This window comes from Cylas formicarius, unplaced genomic scaffold, assembly GCF_029955315.1.
Source record: "Cylas formicarius isolate icCylForm1 unplaced genomic scaffold, icCylForm1.1 PGA_scaffold_3__17_contigs__length_32017465, whole genome shotgun sequence".
NCBI lineage: Eukaryota > Metazoa > Arthropoda > Insecta > Coleoptera > Brentidae > Cylas > Cylas formicarius.
In genome coordinates this window covers 9,743,627-9,770,407 of record NW_026844326.1, presented here as the reverse complement: position 1 = coordinate 9,770,407, position 26,781 = coordinate 9,743,627, and the positions used below count along the sequence as shown (strand labels likewise).

The 26,781-nt window shown below is 35.0% G+C and overlaps 2 protein-coding genes across 8 annotated transcripts; both read left to right on the top strand.

The window, feature by feature from the left end:
• The first annotated feature begins 9 nt into the window (after nucleotides 1–9).
• Nucleotides 10–14,720, top strand: LOC132699446 (uncharacterized). Of its 3 annotated transcripts, none has more exons than XM_060666160.1 (12): nucleotides 10–234; nucleotides 561–862; nucleotides 918–1,169; nucleotides 1,581–1,788; nucleotides 2,266–2,337; nucleotides 2,630–2,951; nucleotides 3,004–3,699; nucleotides 6,129–6,323; nucleotides 6,384–7,794; nucleotides 9,745–9,883; nucleotides 9,939–10,183; nucleotides 12,302–14,720. In XM_060666160.1, exons 2-12 carry the CDS (start codon nucleotides 655–657, stop codon nucleotides 12,553–12,555), a joined length of 4,002 nt encoding a protein of 1,333 aa, XP_060522143.1. In that variant the 5' UTR covers nucleotides 10–234; nucleotides 561–654; the 3' UTR covers nucleotides 12,556–14,720. The 3 variants fall into 3 exon arrangements, with proteins under 3 accessions (XP_060522143.1, XP_060522142.1, XP_060522144.1); XM_060666159.1 differs by having other exon boundaries at nucleotides 915–1,169; XM_060666161.1 differs by lacking the exon at nucleotides 2,266–2,337 and having other exon boundaries at nucleotides 915–1,169.
• A 1,359-nt stretch (nucleotides 14,721–16,079) lies between these two features.
• LOC132699483 (RING finger protein unkempt) lies at nucleotides 16,080–25,158 on the top strand. Of its 5 annotated transcripts, none has more exons than XM_060666228.1 (9): nucleotides 16,080–16,221; nucleotides 16,325–16,534; nucleotides 18,156–18,578; nucleotides 20,057–20,259; nucleotides 20,311–20,435; nucleotides 20,492–20,675; nucleotides 20,741–20,845; nucleotides 20,900–21,320; nucleotides 22,428–25,158. In XM_060666228.1, exons 1-9 carry the CDS (start codon nucleotides 16,163–16,165, stop codon nucleotides 22,897–22,899), a joined length of 2,202 nt encoding a protein of 733 aa, XP_060522211.1. In that variant the 5' UTR covers nucleotides 16,080–16,162; the 3' UTR covers nucleotides 22,900–25,158. The 5 variants fall into 5 exon arrangements, with proteins under 5 accessions (XP_060522211.1, XP_060522212.1, XP_060522214.1 ...); XM_060666229.1 differs by having other exon boundaries at nucleotides 20,057–20,435; nucleotides 20,900–21,068; nucleotides 21,135–21,320; XM_060666231.1 differs by lacking the exon at nucleotides 18,156–18,578.
• Nucleotides 25,159–26,781: the final 1,623 nt, after the last annotated feature.

Below are 26,781 nucleotides of genomic sequence, written 5' to 3'. Positions count from 1 at the left end.
GTCGTGTGATGTGTGTTGTATTCTGGAAGGAGTATTATTTATTTGATAAATCTAAAAATGAAACGATTGGAATGTGAAATTAGTGCAAGTTTCAAGTGTTCTAGTTAACATGTACAGCGAAAAATGCAAGATGAGAGGCAAAGTTCAAATATAGTCGAGACCGTCGGCTGCTTTTATTACAATCTAAACTATTGAATACTATTTTACCATGAAATTTTCAACAATAAAAATTTGGTAGGTATTTCCTTTGCTTTTTTAAAGGTAGTTCTTGAATTTTTTATTGTCTCTAAATGAAATTAGACTCAATATAAAATATAGTTCTTCTTAAATTGGGTTAAATTTGAAGCTTTGTTTGGTTCGTTATATTCTATAAACATATATTAAAATTAGCCCAAAAATTAAGTTTTAAACTCGTTTTAATAAGTTTTTTAATCGCATCACTTTTCCTTCTCTCTTTAGCCATTTAAATTTGAGTTTTTTTTAAATTAATCAACGTTAACAACAATTATTTAATTCTTACCGAGTTTTTTATTAATAAACCAATTAATTCAATTTTACAGGTGAAAATTCGCCAAAACGCTATGGATTTGTTAGTAGATAAGTGGCAGTAAACAAGGGCATTCATTTTTTTGATGCCTTTAGTAATAGGCTAACATGAATTCCAGACCAAACTCTGGTTCTAAAACAGGACATAGACGAGTCGAGTCTGAAGGTCACCATCGTCATAATTCCTCAAGTTCAGGTCACAAGAGATCAGATTCTGGTCAAAGTATATATTCTGAAAATTACGGTGATAAGAGACATGGCCATCATAGGTCAAAATCTGGAGTTAATGAGAGGGATCAAGAAAGGAATCAGGGATGTATGTTATTTGTTATTTTCATATTTTACATATCAATACTGTCAATTTTAAGTAGCAAACAAGGTTGAGTTTCATTCATCCCAAGGTCTTCATGCAGGGGGACTTCAATCTAATCGTCCAACATCTTTATTTCCATTAAAGTCAAATGACAGTGGATTAGTAGGACCAGACACAATTCAGCCTGAAAGAGAACCTATTAAATTTGAGGTCAATTTAATAGGTGCCCCTCCAGAAGTTAAACAACTTGTTTGCAATATTAAACAAGTTGCTGAACAGTTCCTTTATCATTGGAAAACATTTCCAATTAGTAAGTGGCATTCTTTTTGTGTCAGATTGTACCACTAAGTATTGAATAGCCTATATGATATAAAAAAACGAACTATTTTCTTTAGCTGCCCAATTACTAACCACAGTCTGATTGGTTAAATCACGCAATAAATAAGGTTCCCTGACAGAATAGCAACTTAAAAAAATAATTCTATTACCTTTTAATAAGCTAAATAAATATTTACATACATGTGAATTACTTTCTTTGTGGTGCATGTAATCCTAAAAAAATACAGCTAAATAAACAAATTTACCTCTCACATTCTTTACTGTCTTATGATGTCACTAAAAGCCGTTAAATATCACTTCAAGAGGCCAGGCCAAATAGTCTATTAAACTGTGTACCAACTTGAATTGAAACTTGGATTGATTGGTCATGTTTGTTTAATAGTTCTACCTAGTCCCTTGTCTCAGTGTGACTCCTTTCCAACATCTCAAGTTTCATCAGACGGTTCATTGGCCAGATGTAAGAACAAATTTCATCTCAGGGACCTTTTTATTGCTCCTTCATTCGATGAGCTCGACGCCGTTGCCGTGGATAATAAAGGCGAACCAAGAAGGCTTAGCGGAAAGCAACTCGAATATATTAAAGAAAGAGGGTAAGTTATTGTACACATGCAGTATTCCCGATACTAGTTCTGCATTAATTTTTTTGTTAGCAAGTATAAAATTTTATGCTTATAACTTATTTTATTTGGTAAATGGTTGAATAAAAGAACATTTTGAACGGCAAAAACTTTGTATTACTGGGTGCTCTACTCACCACAAAGTTGTCCTAGATCATAGACATTATTAGTTTAAGTTTTTTAGTAAATTAATGTTTAATATTTAATTATTTAGTAATCTATATATTCCATATATTGTAAGATAAGAAAGGCTTCTGGATGAAATGAAATGAATGCGTTTTTTTGGATATCATCATTACGTGCTCCCATTATTAAACAAAGTTTAAGTAAATTTAAAGGTTTGCTGGTGAAATTTTAATTATCTTTTCGTTCTGTAAACGTCCATATGTAAGGATATTTGTTGATATGCTGATTTGTCCAAATTGTATATTGCGATGTTGTTTTGTAAAGCTTGCACAAGGATAAATTTGGAAAACCGAAAAGGTTGAACCAGGAACAACTTGAAAGTATTAGATTACACGGGTATGTTGGTTATTTGTGCATTAATTTGTTTTGTATTTGTGTGATTTTTTTATTGTTTCCAACTTTTCTCCTATCTTAAGTTTGTCTACAAAATTCTCGTTTTGGAATATTTTTGAGCATTTGTTTTTACGTCACGTGATTGAAGGACTTTGTGTAGCTTTCTTTTAAGTTTTGCTTCAATTCTACCTTTCCAAAACTTAAAAAAACGTCGTGTGGCCAACATCTGTGCAAGTTTTACTGTTTGAATGCCGGGGAGGGTACGTTTGGTGCTATGAAATTTTTGAATTTTTAGCGAGTTCGAAGTCGAATCGTTTAATTTCCCCGGGCAACAGCATCGGTGGAGACTTTCGCAGCTCCTTCAAAAGGGTCGAGAAAATAGTCACAACTCCTTGTTAAACGATTTGGCGTTAGCTCTGCGCTTTATATTCGTAACCGCCAGGGGGCGGTTGTTCTCCCACTTTTTTAGCGTTACCCAGGCAACCAAGGCTCTGCTTATCGGGCTTCTTAGAATTTTAGACATCGTTATCGGTATTCCGAGTTTGCAGGCGCATAATTTAGATGCTAAAATTAGGGAAGAGAGGAGCAAGTATCTGGTCGCCGAATTGTTATGTCGCGTAAGTAAGATGTCTCCCTGAAGTTATTTATTTATCAAGACCGGATTTTTAGTCCGAGAATGAAGATTCCTTGGAGATATTGTGCTCTTACATTAAAAAGCAATTGAGGAGAGCGGTGACGGAAAAATTCGAAGTAGCGCGGGAGTGTAGCCAGCCGCCCGTAGCGTTACCTTATAGGTTTTTAACGCCCTCCGGATCTGAATTAGATTTAAGATTATGGGACCGCGGTTTGATGCGCAAAGCGCTACCAATTCTCGTGGCCATATTGGAAAAAGAGACCAGGGGATGGTTCTTGCATTTTCGTGAAAGACTGATTGCCGAATTGCGGGCCCAAAAAATGCCCGATGAAGATATCGAAAAAGAGGTAAACGACGCGGTCATGAGGGAATACCTGCAGAGGGTCTACGATAGTATAACGTCGAATGCGGACATTGCGGCGTTAGGTACCGGCATTGCTCAATTACTCGTACAACAAGCCCAAAGCGTAGTATTAATGCACAGAGCAGTCGAGAACGTGCAACATCGACTGCAAAAAACTCAGGAAGAAGTCAAAAATAGGCTTCGCAGTTTCCATCCAATTTTATCTAGAATAGAACCTTGGTTAAGGGCTAAGTTAAGAAGTTCGGAACAGAAGTTTGGCGTCGAAAACCAGTGGTGTTCGCACGAAGAAGCCCTCGCGTTGTGCAACTCCCAGAGGTTGTATCAGACTGTTTATTTTCTCAACAGGGATTTGGCATTTATGAAGGAGGTAAGTGACACTTTTCGCTATATGTCTTTTGTTGCTTTTGTCAGAAAGAACTGTTATTTTCTGAGAATGGATACTTTGTTGTTTTTCATTTTTCAATTCATTTAATTTATTAGCATGTTGCAAACATAGAAAATGTATACACTCAGTCATAGAATAACATTTTTACAACATAACATACACATATGACATAAAGCCCTCTGTGCGCATCTGGACTTACATTAAAGCTCAACGAAGATTATCACAGAAACTTACCACCGAAAGTGGGGAGTCGAAGAGCTGCAATCATTGGACTAGATATAGTTATTGATATCTTGAAAAAAGATAAACCCCTCCAAGCTGTAAAATGATTGCTTTATTAAAAAATCTTTGACTAAGATTTTGAACCTGTTTATTGGGAGTAATTTTTTCTCGGGCTTAAGTTAATTAAAACAATGGATACAGTAGTAATTTGAACCTAGCTTGCTCGCATCAAGACGGAAGAAATCAGGTCTGAGATGGTCCCTATTCCATGTTTTGTAGGCGTGAATTTTATTCACATGTAAAAAATCTGTTTTATTCTCGTAAGCGTAAACTAAACATTTAACTAAATCAACCCTTGGTAGTGGAAGAATTTTAAGCTCTGAAAATTGAGATCTAACATTCTCTCTGTGTTTGAGGTTTGTGATTATTCTAATTACGCTTTTTAGCCTGACCCCAGTTTATCAGACTATAAAACAAGTGGTAGCCAATTAGAACATGATATGCTGTCAATATGGTACAACCTAGTTTAAGCTACGTTTAAAAAATATATTTTTTTGAGATTTTTTTATCCACTGTGTGGTAACACCTATTTAGTTTAGTTTAAGGCCTAAGTGAATTGTCCATTATTTACTTTGTTGATGTGCCTTTGAGAGAAGATTAAAGAAACTGTTTTCCCTTCGTTCAGATTTCAGCTATTTTTTGCAAACCAGTCCTTAGCTCTTGTTAATTCAGAGTTAGCTTCAGCAAGTGCTTCAGTAAGATTTTGTTTTATTTATTAAGAAATTAATGTCGTCCAGAAACAACGCCAGCCAACCATTCAAAAAGGCTTGAGGAAGATCGTTGATATATTACTCAAGCTGTCTAGAAAAATTTAAGCAATCAATATAATGTTGATGTTCTTGTACACTCTTATTTATACATATATCCCCTCTTAAAGGAAGCCATTGAAAAAAATTGAGGAAAATTGGTAAGGTTATTAAACAAGTCACTCCTCGTAAAACTTAATGGAACTTAAATATTAGCAAAGGCATTGACTACATACTTATAGAATATTCACTATACACACGACCGGTAATTTAATTCGCGCGTTCCGACTTCTAGTTTCGACTGACTCGGAACGAGTGCAGTACTCTGCTTGTATACTATCTATGCGTCTTTTATTTCGCTCCGACCCCTGTGTACACCCGTTTTCTTGAAACAAGATGTGGGGCCGCCCGGATCAGAACCGGGCTCAGCCCATTAGGCTTGCCGGTATAAGTACTTGACATGATATGATAAAAATGTAATTAAACTAATTAAAATTACGTAACAGGATCGTTATCCGATCACTTTAATTATCAAAATTATGGAAGGAAACTGTCAAATATTTGCAAAGCTGAGAATTTCAGGATGGTCAATATGAATGCACAGAGGATTTTTGACACCCAATTCCTGAAACACCACGATTGCGGAAAGACATTTGTATAACCGATAATTTTCATTTTTTCAAATAATACATTGAAGCAATTTCCGTCAGTTCAATCTTGTATTGTGTAATGTTTATTAATTAAAAAAATTATTTATTTATTCTAGCACCGGGCGATTTAAAGTATAAACCACGCAAATACATTGTTTTTTTTTAGGCAAGACACATTTTTAATATTAACCTGTAGTTTATTGAAATAAGTTTTTTGTAGGGATGTAGTTTTTACTATAGGAACATTAAATTGCTGACTGAAACGCATGTTATATTCGTAAAAATTTGTTCTTCTTTCCAAATATAATTTCAGACAGCTTGGTTGGTGGTTATGCGCAATTCCATAAACCAAAATTAAATTTGCCCTTCCAATATTCTGAGATTTAGCCAATTTAACCCTTTCTAGGAGTATATCTATCACGGTTCAATATAATTCGCACAACAATATTTTGTTTTATCTGTAAACTGTTGAAATCTTCATTGGTGGTGCAATACACAATCAACGAAGAAATGTACGAAAAATGAGGCGCAATTAGGGGAATTATATGCTTCCATTGCGATAACAGCCAGCATACAGGGTTAAAAACCCTATCGTCTTTCCAATCTTTTTGCGTACATATTCGACATGATTACTAAAACATAACTGTGAATCTAAGATCAGTCCTAACTAATCTGAATCTAAGATCACCCTGCCTTTTGTTATGAATCAGTCATTTAGGCACTCAATTTTCAGAGGGAACCAGCTTTACTAAGAGAGCTGAAAAAAGTAAAAACGCCGACAAGAACATTCCTCTGGCCCACCCAGATATGGCTGCCATCGAATTGGATTGTCAGGCGAAATTTTCAGGGCCAATCGGAAATCATTCCGACGGTGTTGAGCAAGCAAGCGACCAGCATAACTACTCCGCGATCGGATCCGAGCCAACCTGTAAGAACGAGCGTGTAAGATTCACCCTTTGTAAGTCTCACGACGCATCGATTGTTGTAGGTTTTCCTTGTTGAGAAGGAAATCGTAAGAACCAACACCACCCGGTGGCCGTTGTGGAGGATTTTCAATTACTTTCACAGAACGTGGTGCTGGACTTGGAACGCGATGTTCTTTTTCGGGATCGTGTTGCCTTGGTGTAGCCCGGTGGGCGTGAGGGCTCTCCTGCTTATAGAACCCTTCATGCCCGACTTGGAGCTTTCTCAAGTGAACGGCACCCTGTTCCCTAGGAAATCCAGCTTGACCGCCACTTTATCTTCCCGACTAATTACGCTCTGGCGGCACATATCGAAATCGAGGACGCATTTCGAAACGAAACCGGACACCGGGTTTATCGGGAAAGGCTTCACCCGTCACGTGAATCGCGTCTGGAATTATTTCGTGAAAGGACTGTTCGGTACCATCTGCCTGGTGGTAATTTTTCCGTTGGTTTGTTTGACCGTTATCTTCACGAGCCTGATTATTGCCGCGAGTACCGTGGTGTGGATGCCCGTTTTGACCTTGTTGGTCCAAGTGCTGAACGCCCTGATTTACGACTTGGACAGTCCCGAGCCCAAGAGGAACCGCTTTTTCGTTATATTCGAGGCGTTGCTTTGGAACATTTGCATCCAGGGCCTGATACAGCCTTTGGCGGCCGTATTCCTCGCCGCCGTCGTCTGTCCGATCGTTTTCGTTATCATCCTCACCGGCGGCATCGTCAGGTATTGGTCGAGGTTGCTTTGGGATGCGACCATCTTCCATTTGATCATCAAAAAGCGAGGCAGGATACCGGCCTCCGACAGTTTCGTCGTTAAGAGGGTAGCGGGTCCCGGTCTCGCTTCCGATTATTACTTCCAAATAACGCCGGAGCAGGCGCTCGCGGCGTTCGAGGCGAAAATGGAGTGGGACGAGCTGACCGCTTACCAAACGGTTCTCGAAAACGTCATCGTGCAGCCGCAAAAGGACTTTGCGCAGTTCGTCGAGGCCTGTTTCGGCAGTTTCTCGGCGCAGCTCTCCAAGAGCGGTCCGTACAAGAATCTGGAAAAGGAAGCGCAGGACCTGTTGGCCGCGTTACACGAGAAATTGGAGAGGAGACGGAGAGATTTGCAGAGCGGGCTGAGCGTGACGGTGAAGAGTAAGATCAAGCTGACCACGTTGGAATTGAAGATCGCCATACAACAGGGCGCGATGATGTTGGAGAAGTTTTATCCGAATCACGTGCTGCAGCGGCTCTGCTGCACGGAGGAGGAGTTCTGGGATGGCAAGGCTTTGAGCACAGGCGATTGGGCCGGTTTGGCCGCCCTACTTTATTCCGAACTGTTTAGCTTGGACTTTCTCACGCCTCTGGATCACACGAATACGACGTTCAAGCTCGATCCGCACCCGCAGGCGGATTTGAGCAGGTACACCGATATGGTCCAGTGTGCCCAACTAGGTAAGATACTGAACGACTTTTCTACTGCTTATTGTAACACAAATATTAGCAAATCAACAGTAATCAACTTAAAAGGTCACTTTCAGTTATAACATCAAACCTGCAGATATCAACTTAAAACTTCATTTTCTGATTTGAACAAAATCTGTTTTTAGTTAGACACAGATATCAGCTTTCTGTTGTTTGGATTTTTGACGAAAATTTTTTTGGGTATTGTCTTTTTTCAGATTTCTCTTTTCATTTTGTTACTCCCCACTATTTTCGTTGTAACACGTTGTGGATGATTAATCTGGCCAAATCTACATGAATATACTCGAGTATTCATTGATCAAACTTCATAACTGAGTTCATAGAAGGTCGCGTGTGCTGAACTGTGACTTATTTTAGTTACTGAAAGTTTGAGCTTCCTATTTACAACTAATTAGAAATATATCGCGTCATAGGGATCCAGGAAAGTTCGCTGCTTAATTTAATTAATAAAATTAATACCTTTTAGCTTTACTTTGAAACAAAAGTTTTAACAAAGATTCGTTTGGAAAATTTTGAACTGAAACATCATAAAATTAAACTGTAAAGAGAATTAAATTAAATGGTCAATGGCAAAGTTACAATTGTACATTACAATTATAAAAACCACAACTGGTAACTAAACAGATTATTACTATCACTCTATTGTTAAGGTGTCCTGAGGTTATCTATATACATAAGTCTGCAAAAATTAAACTTTATATAGCTTTCGAACCACCGATTTGACCATTTCTCAAAAGGATGGATATCTTTTGTGATTTTTAAGAACTTTTTTATCCAATCATAAGTTAAGAGTAATAAAAAATTAAAATACTTTCCAATTATTTGTTCCCATCCTCCGTAATCTTCTAAAAGTGCTTTGTTCAACTTTTTGTTTAAATTTGGAGTTTTGTTAAAATGTACTATTTTGACCAGATTTAGGTAAGCTGCTGCCCGCATTTACATTTGCAGAGGACAAAGTTATAGTTAGAAAAAAACTAACCAAATCTCTTTACATGCTATTCAAACACCAAAATATAGCACATATAGAGGCACAACTCAAAATAAATAAAACTTCGGTAAAATGGGCGCATTTCACCAAATACTCAGGACACAATAACAAAGGAGTTTTTCGCAAAAAAAAATTACAAAGGGCGGATTTAAGTTGCAATCATAAATTATCGCATTAATATCTGGGGTACTTGTGGAAGAAAAATAAAAATTTAATATCCAACAAATTATGGAACTCCAACAATGGCACTTTTTCAGTGAAACGAACAGTTGACCGATAAAATACATGCTGGAACTATAACAGTGCAAATAAATGCAAAGAATATTGAACAAGCAACTGCTATGTTAATTGTGAAGTTAAAGTAACCATGGAATAGTTCGAATATAATACAATTCAAAGCAAAATATGTATAACGTCAATGAGAACAAATAAAGTTTCACAATCCAGTAAGCGATATTGATGTTTAATTCAATACTAACAACATGCCCGATAAAATCGAAACTTTTTTCACTTTTGTCAAAGAGAAAACAACACCTACAGTCAAAACAATACCTTGATGTTTAAAAAATGATCCAAATATTTATTCTATCAGAAGTCAAAAAGAAAAATTACTTTTTCTATAACTAACTGCATGTAACTGCGTATTACTATTGCAATTTACAATAACTTGTACTTTTATGCTGTTTGCTATTTGCTATGCTAAACAGCATAGAGTTTGACAATGTGTAGGTCGATTCTCAAATCCATCTAATATTAAATAAAAGGAAAGTAAAAGGTTGCTGTTAGTTCTGGATTGAAATTTTTGGAAGCGTTTTGAAGCAGTATGTGGGTGTATATTATACTTCATCAAACGAGGATCACTGTCTAATATAATTATGCTATATAATTTGGAAAACAACCTCAAAGTAAAAGCTTGAAAAATGTCGATTTAGGCGCAAACGGCCCAGACTTACTCGGAAACGTGTACACCCCAAGGGGCAATATACAAGTGCACTCCCCGTATCTGGAAGTGTCCGCATTTAACCCCAGGGCAAAACAATCGGCTACCGGCAAAAAAGCGGAAAAGAAAATGTGAGTGAGTTTGTGTGGGTGCCATATTTAGATGTTATGGTTTGTCATTATGTAGGGAATGTGCGACACCGTTAGGGTCATTTCGGAATACGAGGACGACAATATGGATGCCCTGGAAAAGGAATTGTCACCCATACTCTCCTGACAAGATGATTATTCCACTACCGGTTCCGCATCCTGCTCAAATAGCCGTAACCATATATAACCGCGATTCTGACGAACCCATATCCTTGGAATCGGACATATGTCAGAGCATTTTGAGGTGCATCGAAGAATGTCACATTTCTCCCGATGATAGCGGTGAGTGCGATAGCAATGAAAATCTTCAAGCATTATTTTGAAATTACTATAATCTATAGAATATTTACCATTAATGAAAAATGAAGAGTTATTTTGATTTACGCTCATCAGAAAGCATACATATTGCTCACTGGGTACAATCTGAAATGTTTAGGTACACTCATATCAACTCAGCTATATTACAACATTTATAGTGATATGTCTTTATATTATTCTCTTTTTAAAACAAAAATTAATTTTTGAGGTTCTTTTTGAAATGTTATTAAATTTTGTGCCGTTAGTGATTGAATTAAATTCTCAACAAAACAGTAGATCAAAGTTTTAACATCATTTTATGATAAAAATGTCGAAGTAGGTAGTATTTCTAAAATAAAAGAATCAGATTAGTAGTCTTTCAACACTGAAATAATAAAAAACAGCGGACCTTTAGTTTTTGGTAGAGAGCTACTGTTGTTAAAATTATAAGAAACAAGAATTATCGTGGCATGTAAACCAAAGCTAAGCTATTCTACAGTAAAAGCAACAACCAACTGACTTACTTTTTGGAAAATATACAGAAAGTACTATTTTAAAAGAACTAAAAAACCGTGACATTTGTCTTTGTCACCTTTTAAAAGTGACTGTGCATTAAGTAATTAAACTTTTTCTTCGGAACTAGTATAACATCTCGATAAGCACGGTTTAGATTCACATTTCCAAAATATGTAAAAATCGCGTCTGCTCGCATTTTTCTTTTCATAATGCTTATGCTTCAGAAGTCAGTTTCACCAAAAGACGTTTTATAGAAATATGTGTAAGGAGCATCTTTTTCACTTTGAAATCACATGCGTCATTTATTTTGACAATATCGCCTGAACTATTCCATTGAAAGGTAAAATAAGTTTGAGTTACTAGTTTTTAAAATCAAAAGAATGATCGTAACTCGACTTTACAAGTTCTTCTTCGCGCTTTTTTCCAACATTGCGTACTAAACGGCGATCACAGACACACTGGGTTTAGTGCCGGTTTTGCGCGTAAGATCGTTAAAAAATGCGTGAAATTCAATAGTGGCACTAACTCTCTCTAGCAGGACTGAAGTAAGATAACTCTGTGCTGGTATTGTTCATTATTAAACTACAAATATGCGAATTTTATGGTACATTTAACTAAAAATTGCTATTTTTTGATATGTGCCATTATTGCACCCAGTGCATGTTGGATGTTGTTGAGATGATATCATATAATTTACAAATTTCGTATAAAATAATACCATAAACGCACGAGCAAAAAACGTAATCACTAATTACTCGAGAATTCACTATTTTCATAAAAGGTCACGTAAAAACTTCTATAAATTATTCAACTACACTTACTATGAAAATTATACTGCATTAATAACATTCTATTGTATAAAATTTCAAACCAAATAGCAGTACAGTGTTATTAATAATCTCAAATGATCTCGGATTATTACGTTTGTGATATACGTATTGCAGAACAAGTGATTGGGGATGCGCTTTAAATTTACAGCAATTTATTACTCTCTGTTTTAACTTTATTCGACAATGATTCGCCAGTGTCAGTGAGTTGCCCGGTTACGATCATAATCTTGGGCCGAATAAAGTTGCGAAGCAGCAATCTTTCTTTTATGCGATTTGGACCGAACAAATTCATTGATTAAATTATATTATACCAGTAAAAAAGCACGCCTCAAGCGGTAATTTTAAAAAGTCCTGACCCATCCTGCCAACATTGCGATTTATGCCTAATTTTCACTTCTCCACAATCTAAATTACTTGACAACAGTGGAATGTTTGGTAGGCTTCGTGGTTGTGAGTTTGATTGCGAGATGTTTAATGGCGACCATATAGCTATTTGATGATATAGGGGCCGCTAATAGTGTAAAACTAATGGCCCCCAGACCCATCGTATTTTCGTATAGAAGGTATGATCCTCTCTCCTAACTTTTTTAAAAAATGTATTGGTGGTCACCTATTTTTATCCCGTTTGGGGGGTACAAAATATCGATTTGACGTCAGGGCGGGGTCCACATTCCATTATAGATTGTATTATTTCATTTCAAACAGTAACCCCCTACAAGTTAAAACGTGCCTGGATATATTCTATTTGGTTGTCCAGGTATTGGGCGGTTTAAAGGAGGAGCAGATTCGTTCGGAACGGTAAGTTCCAGTTCGGGTACCCTCGACAGGGTGGACGAATCGAATCAGTCCCAATCAACGGATGGAGTTTACCAGTGGACGCTGAGTAATTGGGGTCAGCGGAAACGCAACAATTCCGGCAGCGTTCGGGTGGATCTCGCGAGTCCAGAGGACGTTACTCTGGATAGCGATAGCACTAGGGTTGTATTCAGCACATATGGGACGACGGTCTGATAAGCTGCTGTTATGAATAATTATTTTGTGCTCTCTATTTGTTCGCTCATGTTTATTTATGTGGGCTGATGTGAGCATGGAAATGTGATATTTTTAAAAATTCTAAGATGGACGTTTGTGAGAATGCAATCTTTTTCGTTTCTTTTTTTCCCTCGTATATAGTCCACCGTGAAATTCTCAAAATGTGTTTTTGTGCCTTAAATGTTCAACGGTCTGATCTCATTGAATTGAATATTATCGATTATTGTAGTGTTGAAAAAAAAAGCTAATTTTGTTGCCGCCTAGCGAATACGATACTGTTTTTCTCGTTTTGGTTATTGTATTCTCATAAATATTCCTCTATAATATATATTTATGATTATTAACATGACAAGGAAAAGACCTTCTATAAAGTTGACTCCCTTTTGATAAAATTTCATAAACAAGACTCTAATTACGCAAGTCAAACTTTGAATATTAAAATTAAAAAGAAAAATTAATTTAGTTAACTAAGTATATAAAAAACATATAGGGTTGTAATCATAATGAATCGGGAGCTACATTATAGAAGCGCTTATTATTAGTGTTGTGCTTAAATATGCCAAGGTAAGAAAATTATTTTAGACCTTTTTTGTTTTTATTATGTTTTATTGTTTAACAAATTGAATTTATTAATCCAATTATTTTTTTCTAGCAAAGTACGTTTTACTTCGAAATCAAAATATACATGTAGATGATACTCGACAGCTTTAATTTCTCTAGTGATTTTTTATAATTTTTTTTATTAGAAAGGGATTGTTTGTTATACGATCGAAATACATTATTTTATAAATAATGGCTGATTCCTAGGTGTGGGAAACTGATCCGCAGCAGCTTAGTTGCTTCGTTTTGATTTAATTTTAATAGAGTTAATAGATAGATAATTTTTTTAAATAAAAAACTATCTAAAAGTTTTCAACATGAAGCAATTGCCTCATTTCGAAGGCAGCGTCAACGTTGTTCTAAAAAATATTGCGGATATCAAAATTGCATTGCATTAAATTTGTTTTTATAGAAGACGTCGTCCCTTTTCGCATATTTCTTATAGAAAGTCTTGTAAGCTGCTTAGTGTGAATAAAACAAATTTTAATAAGATACTTATACATAACTTTAGCGTAAAGTAAGATTTATAAAGTAGAACAGATTTGCATAATAGCAATTTTATAGACATTTTTCATTATGCAAATATTTTTGTCCGACTGCACTAAATCTTTTGTGAAACATTGATAAATCGAAAACGCCAGTCATAGATCTAAGTAATATAAGATCAATTCTGTAATTAAAAGATGAAATTCTATAATAGAGTGTCATTTATTCACGATTTTTTAACGCGGCGGTTTTTGGTTGCAAATTCAAAACTTTTTTGTGTTGATAGTTACATTGCTAGGCAATTTAAAAAAATACCTACACATCAAAAGATTGTTGATGGTTTATGGCAAACTAAAGTGTAATTTTTGTATTTTTTGTCAGTACCGTTTTCTTTTTTTTTTGTGAGCTCATTAAAGAAATCAATGTTAGAAAGGCAAATTTTAGCTTTGGGTAGTTTGCCCAAGAGAACCTTTTTTTATTGGTATTTTGCTTAAAATATGCTTGAATCGGTTAACAATCTTATCGTGGATGACATTGTGTTTCCAAATTATTTGACAGTTTCGATAATAATTTTCGTATTTGTCATTTTTTGTTTTTGTAGTATTAATATCAATAAGTAGTGTACCAATAAACAAATTGCTTTAATAAGTATTCCTGGATAACTGGTCTATAAAACACTTGCTGTACTTCGAGCACAATGAAACATATTTTAAAGACTTTATTATCCACATATACTTTAATATATTATTCTAATCCATCGTTATATTTTAAGTTGTATGTTACAACTAGTCAATTTTGCTATCAAATATTTTTTTGTATCACATCATTTGCCCGATTTTGATTAGGCATGCGATGATTTAATTAGACGAAGCGACTATAAGTTTAAATGAATATAAATTATTATTATATTCAATTTTCTCTATATGATTTTATGAAAGTAGTGGGTCAAAAATAACGAGAATCAAGAACGAGATGTGAGCATCCTTTTAATTCGTTTAATCTGTGTTTGCAGTACCTTGTGCTATTATGTATTCTTTTTTATGAATATATTTTAAGTACTACAGTATCCGTCTATTATTTCAATTAAACAATTTTAAAATATTTACCCAAAGATATATGGGCTCTAGATGAATTCAATAGAAAACAAAAAGATTAATGTCATAAATAAAATTAAATCTGTATAGTGTGTCCATTTTTCGGCGTTTTTACTGGTTTTTCTCACCGATTATATTAAAGTTAAATGTTGTTGCTTTTCAGAATAATCGTGGTTTCTGTTGTCATTAAACCAACGTACTAAATGTTTCGTAACTTACTTGGATTTGCTTGACAGCATGATAGGATTTATCCTTATAGCTACTAGAACGAGACCCTGCCTAATGCTGATACAGAAACTTATGAAGCAACTATAATTTTTTTTTTTGGAAGGTGCATTCAACACGCGCATGCGCAAAATTTAGAATATCGTTTTTACCCAATGACCTTCCGGCATTCAACAACCAACATGGCCGTTGACAGTTCGTCAAGTTTAGATACGTCATTTTTACAGCAGTATTTTCTCAAAATTTGTCTAGATACTTTGTGTACTTGACGGTTTTCAGCTGGAGCGCAGCTCTTTTCATATTTTGTCAAAGTAATATACACAGACCTTATTAAATTTTAAGGGAAAAAACGACTTAACATTATTTATAAACGAACATGGGCTTACCCCTTCAATTCCACTCACGAAGCTTCTCAATAATGACTATTATGTCCAGATAATGTAAATTCAATATGGGTTAAAATTCTAGAAAAAATACATTTTTCAATTTTCCTACAAATATTTAACTAAAAACATTGAGGGAAACTTAAAATGAATGAGTTTAATGATAAAATTTTGTCACTATTCTTAGTTTAATAGCAGTCTCATTAAAAATGAGTAAAAACTAGATTTTCTAAACAATGATACTGCGTTAATGACGTATATGTCAAAAAACCCTTTTCCCGGATAGGATAGCGTACACAATAAAAAAGGTTTTAGGAATGCTCAAAAAACGAAAAATTTTCCATTTATCTGCTATAAAAATTTTGTTTCTCTACTCCCTTCTCTAAAATACCCATTATGACATCCTTGCATTCCATCACAAAGTATGCCAGTACTGCAACTTGCTAACTCTTAAATAATAATTGAAATAACAGGCGAGTGTCAAAAAGTATACATCACCCGATGTTTCAATGTCCGCTTGCAACAAGAAGGACTAAGTTATGTGCTTGAGCTTTTTAGTAGTTTCTTCTGTGAACAGACAACCCTTTTCTGTACCCGAAAATATGCTCTATTTCTGTGCCAATAAAAACATTATGTAAATAAAAAAATGCAGGTGCCGTAATCGTGCATCAAAACATACATGTCCTTGAAATGTTTTTTTCCCGAGATTCCTCGGGCCACGTGACCCCTTCCACGGGATTTAATTCGCGAAATGCGAGCGTGCCCTGCGCGGATTTATTGCGCGCTAGTGATTACAAAATGCCGTCAGAGTCAAAGCCTTTGTTGACAGCTCAGACGGAAAAGCCAAATCATTACTCGTAAGTGTATTTTTAGTGCGTATTTGATATTGTGACGTATTCCACATTCGGTGGCGTGTGATCCGGTCCGTGTTTTATATAGAAAAAACGTGTCGTTTTTTAGATACCTGAAAGAATTTCGCGTCGAGCAATGCCCGCTCTTCTTGCAACACAAATGTACACAGCATCGTCCGTTCACCTGTTTTCATTGGCATTTCATGAACCAAAGGCGTAGAAGACCCGTTCGTCGCAGGGATGGAACATTTAATTATAGCGCGGACAATTACTGTACAAAATACGACGAAACTACGGGTATTTGTCCTGATGGAGACGAGTGAGTTCCCCTTTTTTGGTTATCCTTTCTGTCATTTTCTTTGTGGGTGTGACATTGACCATACAGGTTTTGATTTTTACAGCGATTTGTCTGACATCGTTATTAAAATGCGGTTGATTCCAAGTATTTTGAAAACAATTTTCAAGTTAAACATGAATAATTTTTATAAAAATAGGTAACTGGGTTCACAGTCAGTGAACGTCCTTAACCCAACTTCCGACAGAAACAAAAACATTGATTTCAAAACAAATGCACACCTACCATGATCTTTGGCAACTATTTGCGTGTTGTCTAATTTATTAGTGCGTATTTAATTATCGATTTTGGGTTTTATGATTCTAGTTTTATAGGGTGTATAAATAAATAAGTAGTTTGAATAAATGTACATGGTTCTTGTGGTTGCAAATATTTGAAAATGCCTTTCATATACAGTTTGACTAGTTTATTGTGGTCCGTTTCTTAATGCGAGAAAGTTAAAAATCATTATTGAACTGTAAAAAAGTGGTCTGAGACGTATTCCTTAGGTAAAGTATTGTACCTTTGATGATTGTCAAGTGTCGAGTGAGTAGCAGGTAGTTGCCCTACCTGTGCCTTAGTTTTTAAAAATAGAAGTATAGTTACTTTCACTTGTTGGCAAAGTTGGTTCTTGAAAATGGCAAAGTGATCTGGTTCCTCGTGGGACTGTTATAGTCAGGGATAATGCCATCTATCACTCAAGAAAATCTGCAAGCAAGCAAAAAGGAGCTACTTCAAAATGTGAATAGAATTGATATAAGCGCAAGTAAAATGGCTTGTGGCAAGGAATAATTCCATTTTTAAAATGGGGGACATTGAAACCCTCTTGCAAGAAGGCATAGACAGTGGATTGTGGAAAATGGGATAATAGCTTTGAACATGTGATTGAAATAGAAAAAAACATTGCGGGAAGCTGATAGCATGCTAGAAAACACTGTGGAGCCATTTATGGTATCTGTGGACTCGAACGACTAGAGTTAATCTGGCTACTCGAAACATGTTGACTAAAATTTACAAGTGAATTTGTATTGTAAATAGTAGATTTTTTTAATAATTTTATTACAATTTATTTATTTTACTATTTATTTACTTAATCTTAGAATAATTTAATATCTCAATTCTCAATCATGTATAATTTTTATATTTCTTGTTCTACCTGGAGTAACACCCCGGTCACATTACTTTTATTCACCAAACTGGTCTTTTTATTGTATGCAGACTAGGAATGATTCAAGGTGTGTAAATCTTAAAACACTGAAATAGGAAAACTGTCATTGTAATTTTTTTAACTTTGCTATATAGCTTTATATTGTCCACCCTGTTTAATGATCCTTGGCATTTACATTTTATTACTCTCTCGCATTAAGAAACAAGCTATAATAAAGTTAATGTTTTACCACTACATCTCGGTATTGAATAAGAGACCAATCTTCACCAAAATTATCATTAAAATGGATAGCTGACTGCCCCTGATTTTATCCGAATATTCAAAAGTGGGTCACTGATTGATGTTTCAAATCAGACTTGTAGATGTTCTTAAATGATCTAATATTGGTGTGTCAAGTTCTTTATATCTTTTCCTATTAGATTACATTGTTTCTTTTAGTTGCCCATATTTACATAGAACGGCGGGAGATACTGAAAGGCGGTATCACTTGAGATATTACAAAACGTGTATGTGCGTTCACGACACGGATTCACGAGGCTATTGTGTAAAAAATGGGCTCCATTGTGCGTTTGCGCACGGGAGTCACGACCACAGACCTCCAGTTTATGACATTAAAGAAATACAAGCCCTGGAAGCGGCCGAAATAGACGGCTGTTGTTCCACCAACGGTCCTAATGCCTTGGACAAAGAAAGAAATCTGATGAACGAGGATCCAAAATGGCAAGATACAAATTTCGTGTTATCCAATTACAAAACGGAACCTTGCAAAAGGCCGCCGAGACTTTGCAGGCAAGGCTACGCTTGCCCCCAATATCACAATAGTAAAGATAAACGACGAAGTCCAAGGAAATTCAAATATAGGTATTTAATGGCTGTTTCAATGATGTGATGTCCAAAGAAAAACCGACAGCTTACTTAAACTAAGGCTTAGCCTAGAAGAATTTAAGAAGGGAAACTTTCTATATTATAAGTCGTAGTCCCATAGAGAGATAGACTAATTAAATTATACTGCTTGTTAAAAATGCAGTTTATATAAGAATATGGAGAGGGCTACAAAGGAGATACATTGATAATGTAGTGTGTTGAAATTTCTATCTCTACTTTTATAGTAATTCAAGCTCTCGCTCTAGGCGGGATGCCAGTAGTCGATTTTAGTCAGTTTGAAAGATCATATACAAACCTAACAAGTTTTGCTGAATATGAATAAATCTGTTGGTTATTGGTCACTTAGATTTAAAAATAAGAGGTAACAAAGGTGAAAGGAAGTGACAGGTGAAATCAGTACAAACTATATATTACGTGAATATAAACAAAGTCCTTGTGGAATTCAGATTGGAATTTTTTCAGTTTCACTTGGCATTTTTAGTACTTACTCTTCAAAATCAGTTTAAGATTGTTTGCTATTTTATAATTTCATTATAATGTTTAAATTTAGGCTCATTAGAAAGGGTAATTTGGTTAGAATTTGAAGAAGCTCAATTACACCACAAATTTTTCGATCCATTGTGATTTCTTTCCAACTTTTTAGCCCTCACACAATAATCATACTTATGCCTGTGATGATAGATAATAGTGTTTGTTTCTTTTGTGACCTCAAATTCAATATTAATAGATATGGTTTTGCACCACTGTCTTATTGTATTAGCTACTCTCAATTTGGAAATTCTCAAAGAAAAAACTGTGTAGTCCTGGCATTGAAGATTTTCGCAGTGTATGTGCCTATTCAGGCCATATTGTTTAATCAGCAAGACCAGGTTTTTCTTAGAGGATTTCCACCGACAATGGGAATTAACAGAAGTAACTAAAACCTCTCATTACTAATTCTTGTTAACTCTACTTTGCGTGCCTATTGAACACTAAACAAAATTCGGATATTTACAAAACTCACGAAAATTTTCACAACTATCCAATAGTGCCACACAACTATGATCATCACAAATATCCATCCAGTTGGCTTGCGAGATCCAGAAATGGAACTTGATATTTGACATCGAAATTTTACAATTGTACTCCAGCAAATATCAAATAAAAGACTATCTTCTACTTTTCTCATTTGGTACCAATCAAATTGTAATGGGTAATTTGTTTTATTTTTTTATCAAATTTCATGTATATTTTGATATTCTATTAAAAAAAAAACAAATATATTAACAAAATCTATACTTCATTCTTGCGAGTCTTTATTGCAAGTTTTAACAATAATTTAAAAATTATTGTGCAGTTATCATCTATCTATAAATAGATTTTTAATCTGGCAACTGTATTAATATTTGTCGGATTTCCTTTGGATAGAACATCAATAGGTTGCTCTAAAGTCGATATCACGATATTATATTCAGATCAACGCCCTGTCCAAATGTTAAACACGGTGAAGAGTGGGGGGAGCCGGGCAACTGTGATGCGGGCGATCTATGTTCCTATTGTCATACCAGGACTGAACAGCAATTTCATCCGGAAATATATAAAAGTACTAAATGCAATGATGTTCAACAATCGGGTTACTGTCCCCGAGGGGTGTTTTGTGCTTTCGCACATGTTGAACGTAAGTCTTTCTTTTTTTTTGTATATTCTGACGTAATTGAGTTCCTTACAGAAGAATTAGGCGTTTCGAGAGATACGGGCGATGTTAGCGGTACAAATTTAGCGGAAATCCTATCGAATGCCCTTCCCCCTTCATGTTCGGATTTGAAAATCAAAGAGAAAAGTAGTGAAAGTTCTGTTCGTATTGTTTTATTTTCAGCTTTCATCTAAACTAAGCGACCATTTATTTCTAGAATGGCAGCAGCGAAGTGAGCGAATCAGCTTCGTCGACATCATCTATAGGATCAAATAGTTGTAGTAGTAATAAAGCTCCGGGAGCGCAACTGGCGCATAAATCGGTACCTTTCCAAAGACATCCCAGCCTAGGACTAGAATTAACTAATAAATTGTTAGCTACGGAAAAAGATTCGACCTTAGGTAGTTTAACACTTTTCCGAAATTATGTGGCGTAATGATCCAAAGCATTCCTTTTCATTTTTTAGATCCGCTGGAACGGGAACAAAGGAAACAAGCGCTCTGCTTCACTTACAGTACTTTAGGCGGATCGTTCTTTAGTACCGGCAACGATACAGTGGAAAGTGTCGTCGGTAAGCAAGTCGCACGACCGAACCTCAAAGTCGTCATCGAAAATATACTTTTAGGTAACGCCCTGGATGAACTAAATTTAGAAGACTTGAACATTTCCGGAGCTTTGGAACGGGAACTCGAATCCGAATCGCCGACGGTATCGAACTCGATATCCGTGGGGTTGGCCTCGTCCGCGGGCCTCTTGGGCAGCTCCGCCCCCGTGAACATTCCCAGTTCCGCCAGGTCCGGGTTAAGCGGTTTTAGTCCCACCAACAATAGTCCGCTTCAACCGTTCCTTTCCGCGACTAGGTTTTCCCAGTCGGACGCGATCGATTTCCTCAACCACGGACAAATGCAACTGAGCAGCAGCACATCGAAGCTAAGCGGCTACGCGAGCTTTTTCGATTTCCCGCAGAGCATATCGCCAAATTCTAGGAACCACCATAACAGTTTTAGTATGTCGCCCAGCGTTAACAATAATTTAGAAATGGTTAGGTGAGTTCAATTTTTTTTTTAGTTTTGGTTAGTTAGGCAAGGGCAGAGTCAGCTATTGACCTAAAATTATTTAATATAATTATTCAAGCCTATTTTCTGCTAATTATTGTTTTGGTCATCAGTTTTTTGCTTACAAATATTTCGGGTTCGTGTTTTATTTCTCTCAAAAAGTGACCCGAAAATGCCCATTTAGAAGACATAGTGTTTTCAGCATTTTTAGAAATGTTAAAAAATCCAATAAGAAAATAAGATGTTTTGAACATAAAATACTGGTTTTTAGGTTTGCCAGTTTTTACAATATTTTTGATATCTCTTAGTGTAGTTTTGATTAGTTTTGTTAGTTAATTATTTAATTACAATTAAAAACTTTTTTTCCCTTAAATGCTGTTGAAATTATTTATTATGTAAATTGGCAATTAAAAAATCAAAATCATTTAGTATAAAACTTAAAAGGATGATGCGCAATCGCACAGACAAGGTCCAAACCTATAATTCCAATCAAAATAACAGAGTAAAAGCGTTAAAAATCGAAATTGAATCTATTAATAGTATTTTTCATTTTAAAATTTATCACAGTCATTTATATCTCGAATATAAGCGAGCAGTACTTGGCATGGCCTTTTATAGTCTTGTCGTGAGGCACCTTTTCAAAAAAAGTAGAGCAATTTAAATTATAGATTTGAAAAATTTGATTGCAAATGAAGATAATCTCCAAATTGAGGAGGCATAAACAGTTCTTATACTTTCACGATATATACTATCTGTCAACTTCCTAATTACAGTGATGTTTAATTTTGACAAGGTCCGTTCAGATTGCATGTAAACTTTGTCCAAAATTTTAATTTATTTGCTTGTTTACGAGATTACTTGCTTTTTATATTGATATTAAAAAAAATTAAGCTTGGTAACTATCTAAATAATAGTAATTTTCTCGCTTTTTGTACTCATAAAAAATGAAAAGTACTTTTTACTACTTTTTTTTAAACAGACGAAGTTTTTCATAGAAAAAAAACATTTTAAATTTTTTTTAGTTTAAAATATTCAACTCTTTTGACATTGCTTAACATTTGGCCGGAGTCATCAAAACCAAATAACTCTCCATTTCAGGTTACGCGAAGAATTAAGTCAGGCTAGGTTACAATTAACGAATTGGGAAGAACGATTGCAACAAGCAAGGACCGCTTGTGAGGCGTGGCAGAGGGAGACGGAGGAGGCGAACAGAAAAACCAAACAAGTAGAAAACAAATTGCAAGATACGGTCAATCAATATAATACTCTCAAGCAGGAATTCGAAAATCTGCAGGGCGGCCCGCACATCCGTAGCATAACCAAGGTGTCTGAGTTGACGAAGTTGCCCTTGGGGATGTTAAAAAATCTCCACGCACAATTGAGGCAGGATCTGGAGGAAATCGAAAAGGTTCTGTATAGGGAGACCGCTTCGAAATGTATGGTTTGCGAGGAGAGGAATAGGACAGTTACGTTGAATTGTAATCATTTCGTTTTGTGCGACACGTGCGCAAGTACGCAGAGCGAGTGCCCCTACTGTCAGACTCCAAATAATCTGGTTAATAACATATGAGTATAAGGATTTTAGGCTTGCTCTCGAATTTACCGCACCACAGGCCCCCCCACCGACGCCTGCGTGCGCTAGACCCGCGAGCAATTTAACAAATTTAGTTATTAAAAAATTTATTCCTTTTTCCTTAGAATTTATTTAGGCGTTTTTTTAAATTGTGTATAGCAACATCACATCTCTTATTACAGATTAATTATTCTATTCAGTGATGTAAGGACATGTACCTTTCCTTTTTTTTTGAAAATATTTGAATGCTTTTTTTCTTGATATTAAAGATGATAAATTGAATATTTTCTGATTATTTTTGGGATAGTTTCACATTCTTGCCGGTTGAATCACTCGCGGTCCATAAAATGGGCGAGTTATTAAAAATGTAATTTTTAAAATTATCCAACGCTAGCCAAGTAATGGGGTAAATGTAGAATCTCAAAAATAGTTTTAATTCGTATTGTTGATAAACCTTTTCCCTAAGGGGTTCCGCGAAAAAATAAGTTTTAAAGTTATCCACAAGTGGCTGATATCCTTAATTTTCTTTGTGCAATATATAAGATGTCGCCGGCGAAATATAAATTTAAAGCTGATTTTCTTTTTTTTATGTACACCTGAGACGCATCAGTTCAATTAGAGGTAAGTCGTATTGAGGCCACCTTTTTGATAAAGTCACTTTCAAGTTTTTAACACAAAGGAATTAACTTTAGCCTGGGTCTTTGAATTGGTTTATAATTTTATTAATAAACTTGTTTTGAAAAATATAAAACATCCAATCCAATAAATAAAAGAGAGAAAAAAGTTTATTGACATGACAAAAGTTATGAAATATAAATTTTTTTAGTTTTATAATTATGTACTGTAGATATTCCACTTTCAAAGTAGAATTATTATTAATTATTCTAAAAAAATAATATAAATCAGCAGTGTGAAACAATCCCAGTTTGGCAATCAGGTGTTAATTGTGATGGCTGGATAGATAAAAGTCGGTTGTAGTAGTGCAGGAAAAAAACCAATTGCTTTCACGATCTTTGCATTTACTTTGTGTGCCAAGTCTTTAAAGCCTCAAAATTTGGCCAAGTGAAAGTTTAAGGAATAGTTTAAAAAGGATTTTGGATTTTTTGCGTATTTGCCTGGTACAAATTTTTTATCTCTACGAGAATCGTTTTATCTATCCCTAGACACAATGTCTCAAGTTCAAATGTTTTCACGTCATTTGCTTGATATTCGATCGATGTTAAAGATGGCGAATCTTTTTGTTATCTAAAAGACTGCTTTGTGATTTTGCATTGATATATAATTGATGATAGATATTAAAGTGGAGGACAAATTGGTACTGTGAAACATTAAGTGTAAGGCTAAGTTTATTCAACATTGTTGCGATTATTGACTCTGACTAAAAACTTTATAAAAATACGTTAAAGAAGTCAAGTGTAGGGTTTGGGCAAACACCTAGATCCCGTTACCATCTAAGTCTATAAGTGGTATGTATTAAGCAAATGACTGAGTTTTTTATTAGGTAATTGACTTTGATAATTAGTTTCGAATAATTACTATTGATGCAACAACATAGGAATTTCTAGTTATTCAACAAGTAGGATTTAATGGTTAAGTCAAAAAAACTGCACTTTAAAAAACGAATGTCAAGTTAGTTTTATATACCAAGTGTATTTTCGTACTTTGCCGAAATATTACCGTTCTAGTATTTTGTATTGAACATATTTTGGATACAGAATAGAATATTATGCCGTAAGGATAGTGGTGCAATAAAGTTTTTTTGGCTTATGACTTTACCAAATTAGATTTTTAACAATCTATTGTCTTTAATATATTCGATCGTCATTGCATTGAAAATCAGTAATACTTCTAATACTTATTGTTATGGTGTACTATTTCGGAGAACAAACATGTTCGTTTTGCGTATTTTTTTTGTATAGTATAGAGATTTATTATTTTTTCTGTAGAGAATATCTAACAGTACAAAATCAAACTTTTCAAAACCTTCTATTCGTAGCATTTTCTTAAAACATATACCTATATGAATATTTTATTTATATAAGTACAAATAATATTATTGTTATCATCCTTAAAACACTTAGAGTATTTTGGCAATACATGAGACAATGGTTAAAAGCCAAATATTTTTAAAATATCTTGTATTATAAAAAGTGTCGATTTGTTAGGGTATTAAAATTGTGTACCTTATTGGCTTATTTTATTTTTATTATTTCACAATAAAATTTAAAACATTGAAATAAATTGTTTTAAATTTAATGATTTTCATTTGACGCACATAATTTCCCTTTTCCCAAGTTTTGACAACAGTGAATTTTCGACGATGACCTAGTAGCGAAGCAAGATAATCTTTGGGCTGCCGAGCTGTTTTTTTTTTTATCTGGGTTAGCGACTTCTCATTGAGCCCCTTAGGTGCTCGGGTCCGTCTACTGCGTATACGTAGTCACAATCATAAATACACTAAAGGATTTACTACGTGTGTTACTGGTATGTTGCGTACATTCAGAAGAGCAGTCCTGAATTACAGACGTCACCGTGCACTTGGGTCTAAATTTAAACGTACCTCGCTGATTCATTTATTTATCAGTTCTATGCATGCACCCTTCATGTCATGACAAGTTTAGTTTTGAAAAAAAAATTACAAAATTACCTTATTGTCAACGGTTTAAAAAGTGTTTGAAAAGTTAATTTTTCGACAAGTAATTAATTATTTTGATAGAAATACACTTTTGCCAAAATGTCAGTTTTCGCAAATTGTTGAACACCTCGACAGCTCTGTTAAAAGTTCTCATAGATAAGGGAGAATCGCTTTTAGTTTTACTATTAGTAAAGTAGCTTTAGTATTACTGAACTGTAATAAGGCTTTGACACCCTTAGTCACTTTTCTGTGCAAAACTCTTTCATTATGGGGCATTAGTGTTGGGCAGAGGTGTACTTCAAAGTTCTCTTCTAGGACCTTTGTTATCTTCACTTCGGATATGGCCTTTGATACCGTAAGTCATAGGTTATTAATAAACAAATTGGAATCAATTGGTGTCGGGGGTTTTCCGCTGGATCTATTCAAGAGCTACCTCCAGAAAAAAATCAGTTAGAAATAACATTATTAGTAGCAAACAAACAGTTAACTGTGGTATACCACAGGGAACACTCTTAGGTCCCATTTTATTCAAGATCTACCTCAATTATTTACTTTCGATAAATATTAATGGAACACATATCATTTGCGGGTGATACAGTCCTAATGATGAAAGCCGACACTTGCAATAATGTTGAATTGCAAATTAAAGCAGATCTTTGCGCAATAACCAACTGGTTTGACGAACACTTACCGTAAATTTGCAAAACACTGTGTCTATATACCCTTTTTTAATAACACCTTAACATTACAAAGTAACAATATTCCTTATATACTTTGCGGTGGTCCAGTCACGTTTACTATACGGCATTATCGGCTGGGGCGGTGCATATAAAAGTAATCTAAAACGTTTACAGGTTATTCAGAAAAGAGTCCTGAAAGTTATGTTTCAACTTGTCCGACAGTATCCCTCAGATTTAGGTATTGCAGGGTATTAACTATTCGACAACCAAACTATAAAGCATATGCGGAAAAACTCATTATTCAACAACCACAAACCTCATGATCACTTTATTAGAGAAAAAACGAAAGAAAACTTAACACATCCATTTGCAAAGAAAAGTATAGGACAGCGAACATTTCTATATGTTAGAAATTTAACATAATGCCTGCTGAAATGAAAAATATCTAAAGGGTTCGGCTATAAATTGTCTAATTGGTTAGTGGAAAATTGTCCCACAGTCATTCACTAAGTTTAAAGCTATGGCTAAAAGCAACTTCAATTAATGCAATGCCTCAGTTTAGTC

Excerpts from the sequence above, each read along its gene's own strand:
- LOC132699446 (XM_060666159.1), top strand. The coding sequence starts at position 655 with ATGAATTCCAGACCAAACTCTGGTTCTAAAACAGGACATAGACGAGTC. Across the intron at positions 3,700-6,128 it reads ATTTGGCATTTATGAAGGAG|AGGGAACCAGCTTTACTAAG; the intron begins GTAAGTGACACT and ends CTCAATTTTCAG. Across the intron at positions 7,795-9,744 it reads GGTCCAGTGTGCCCAACTAG|GCGCAAACGGCCCAGACTTA; the intron begins GTAAGATACTGA and ends ATGTCGATTTAG.
- LOC132699483 (XM_060666227.1), top strand. The coding sequence starts at position 16,163 with ATGCCGTCAGAGTCAAAGCCTTTGTTGACAGCTCAGACGGAAAAGCCA. Across the intron at positions 20,436-20,491 it reads AGAAAAGTAGTGAAAGTTCT|AATGGCAGCAGCGAAGTGAG; the intron begins GTTCGTATTGTT and ends ATTTATTTCTAG. Across the intron at positions 21,321-22,427 it reads AATAATTTAGAAATGGTTAG|GTTACGCGAAGAATTAAGTC; the intron begins GTGAGTTCAATT and ends TCTCCATTTCAG.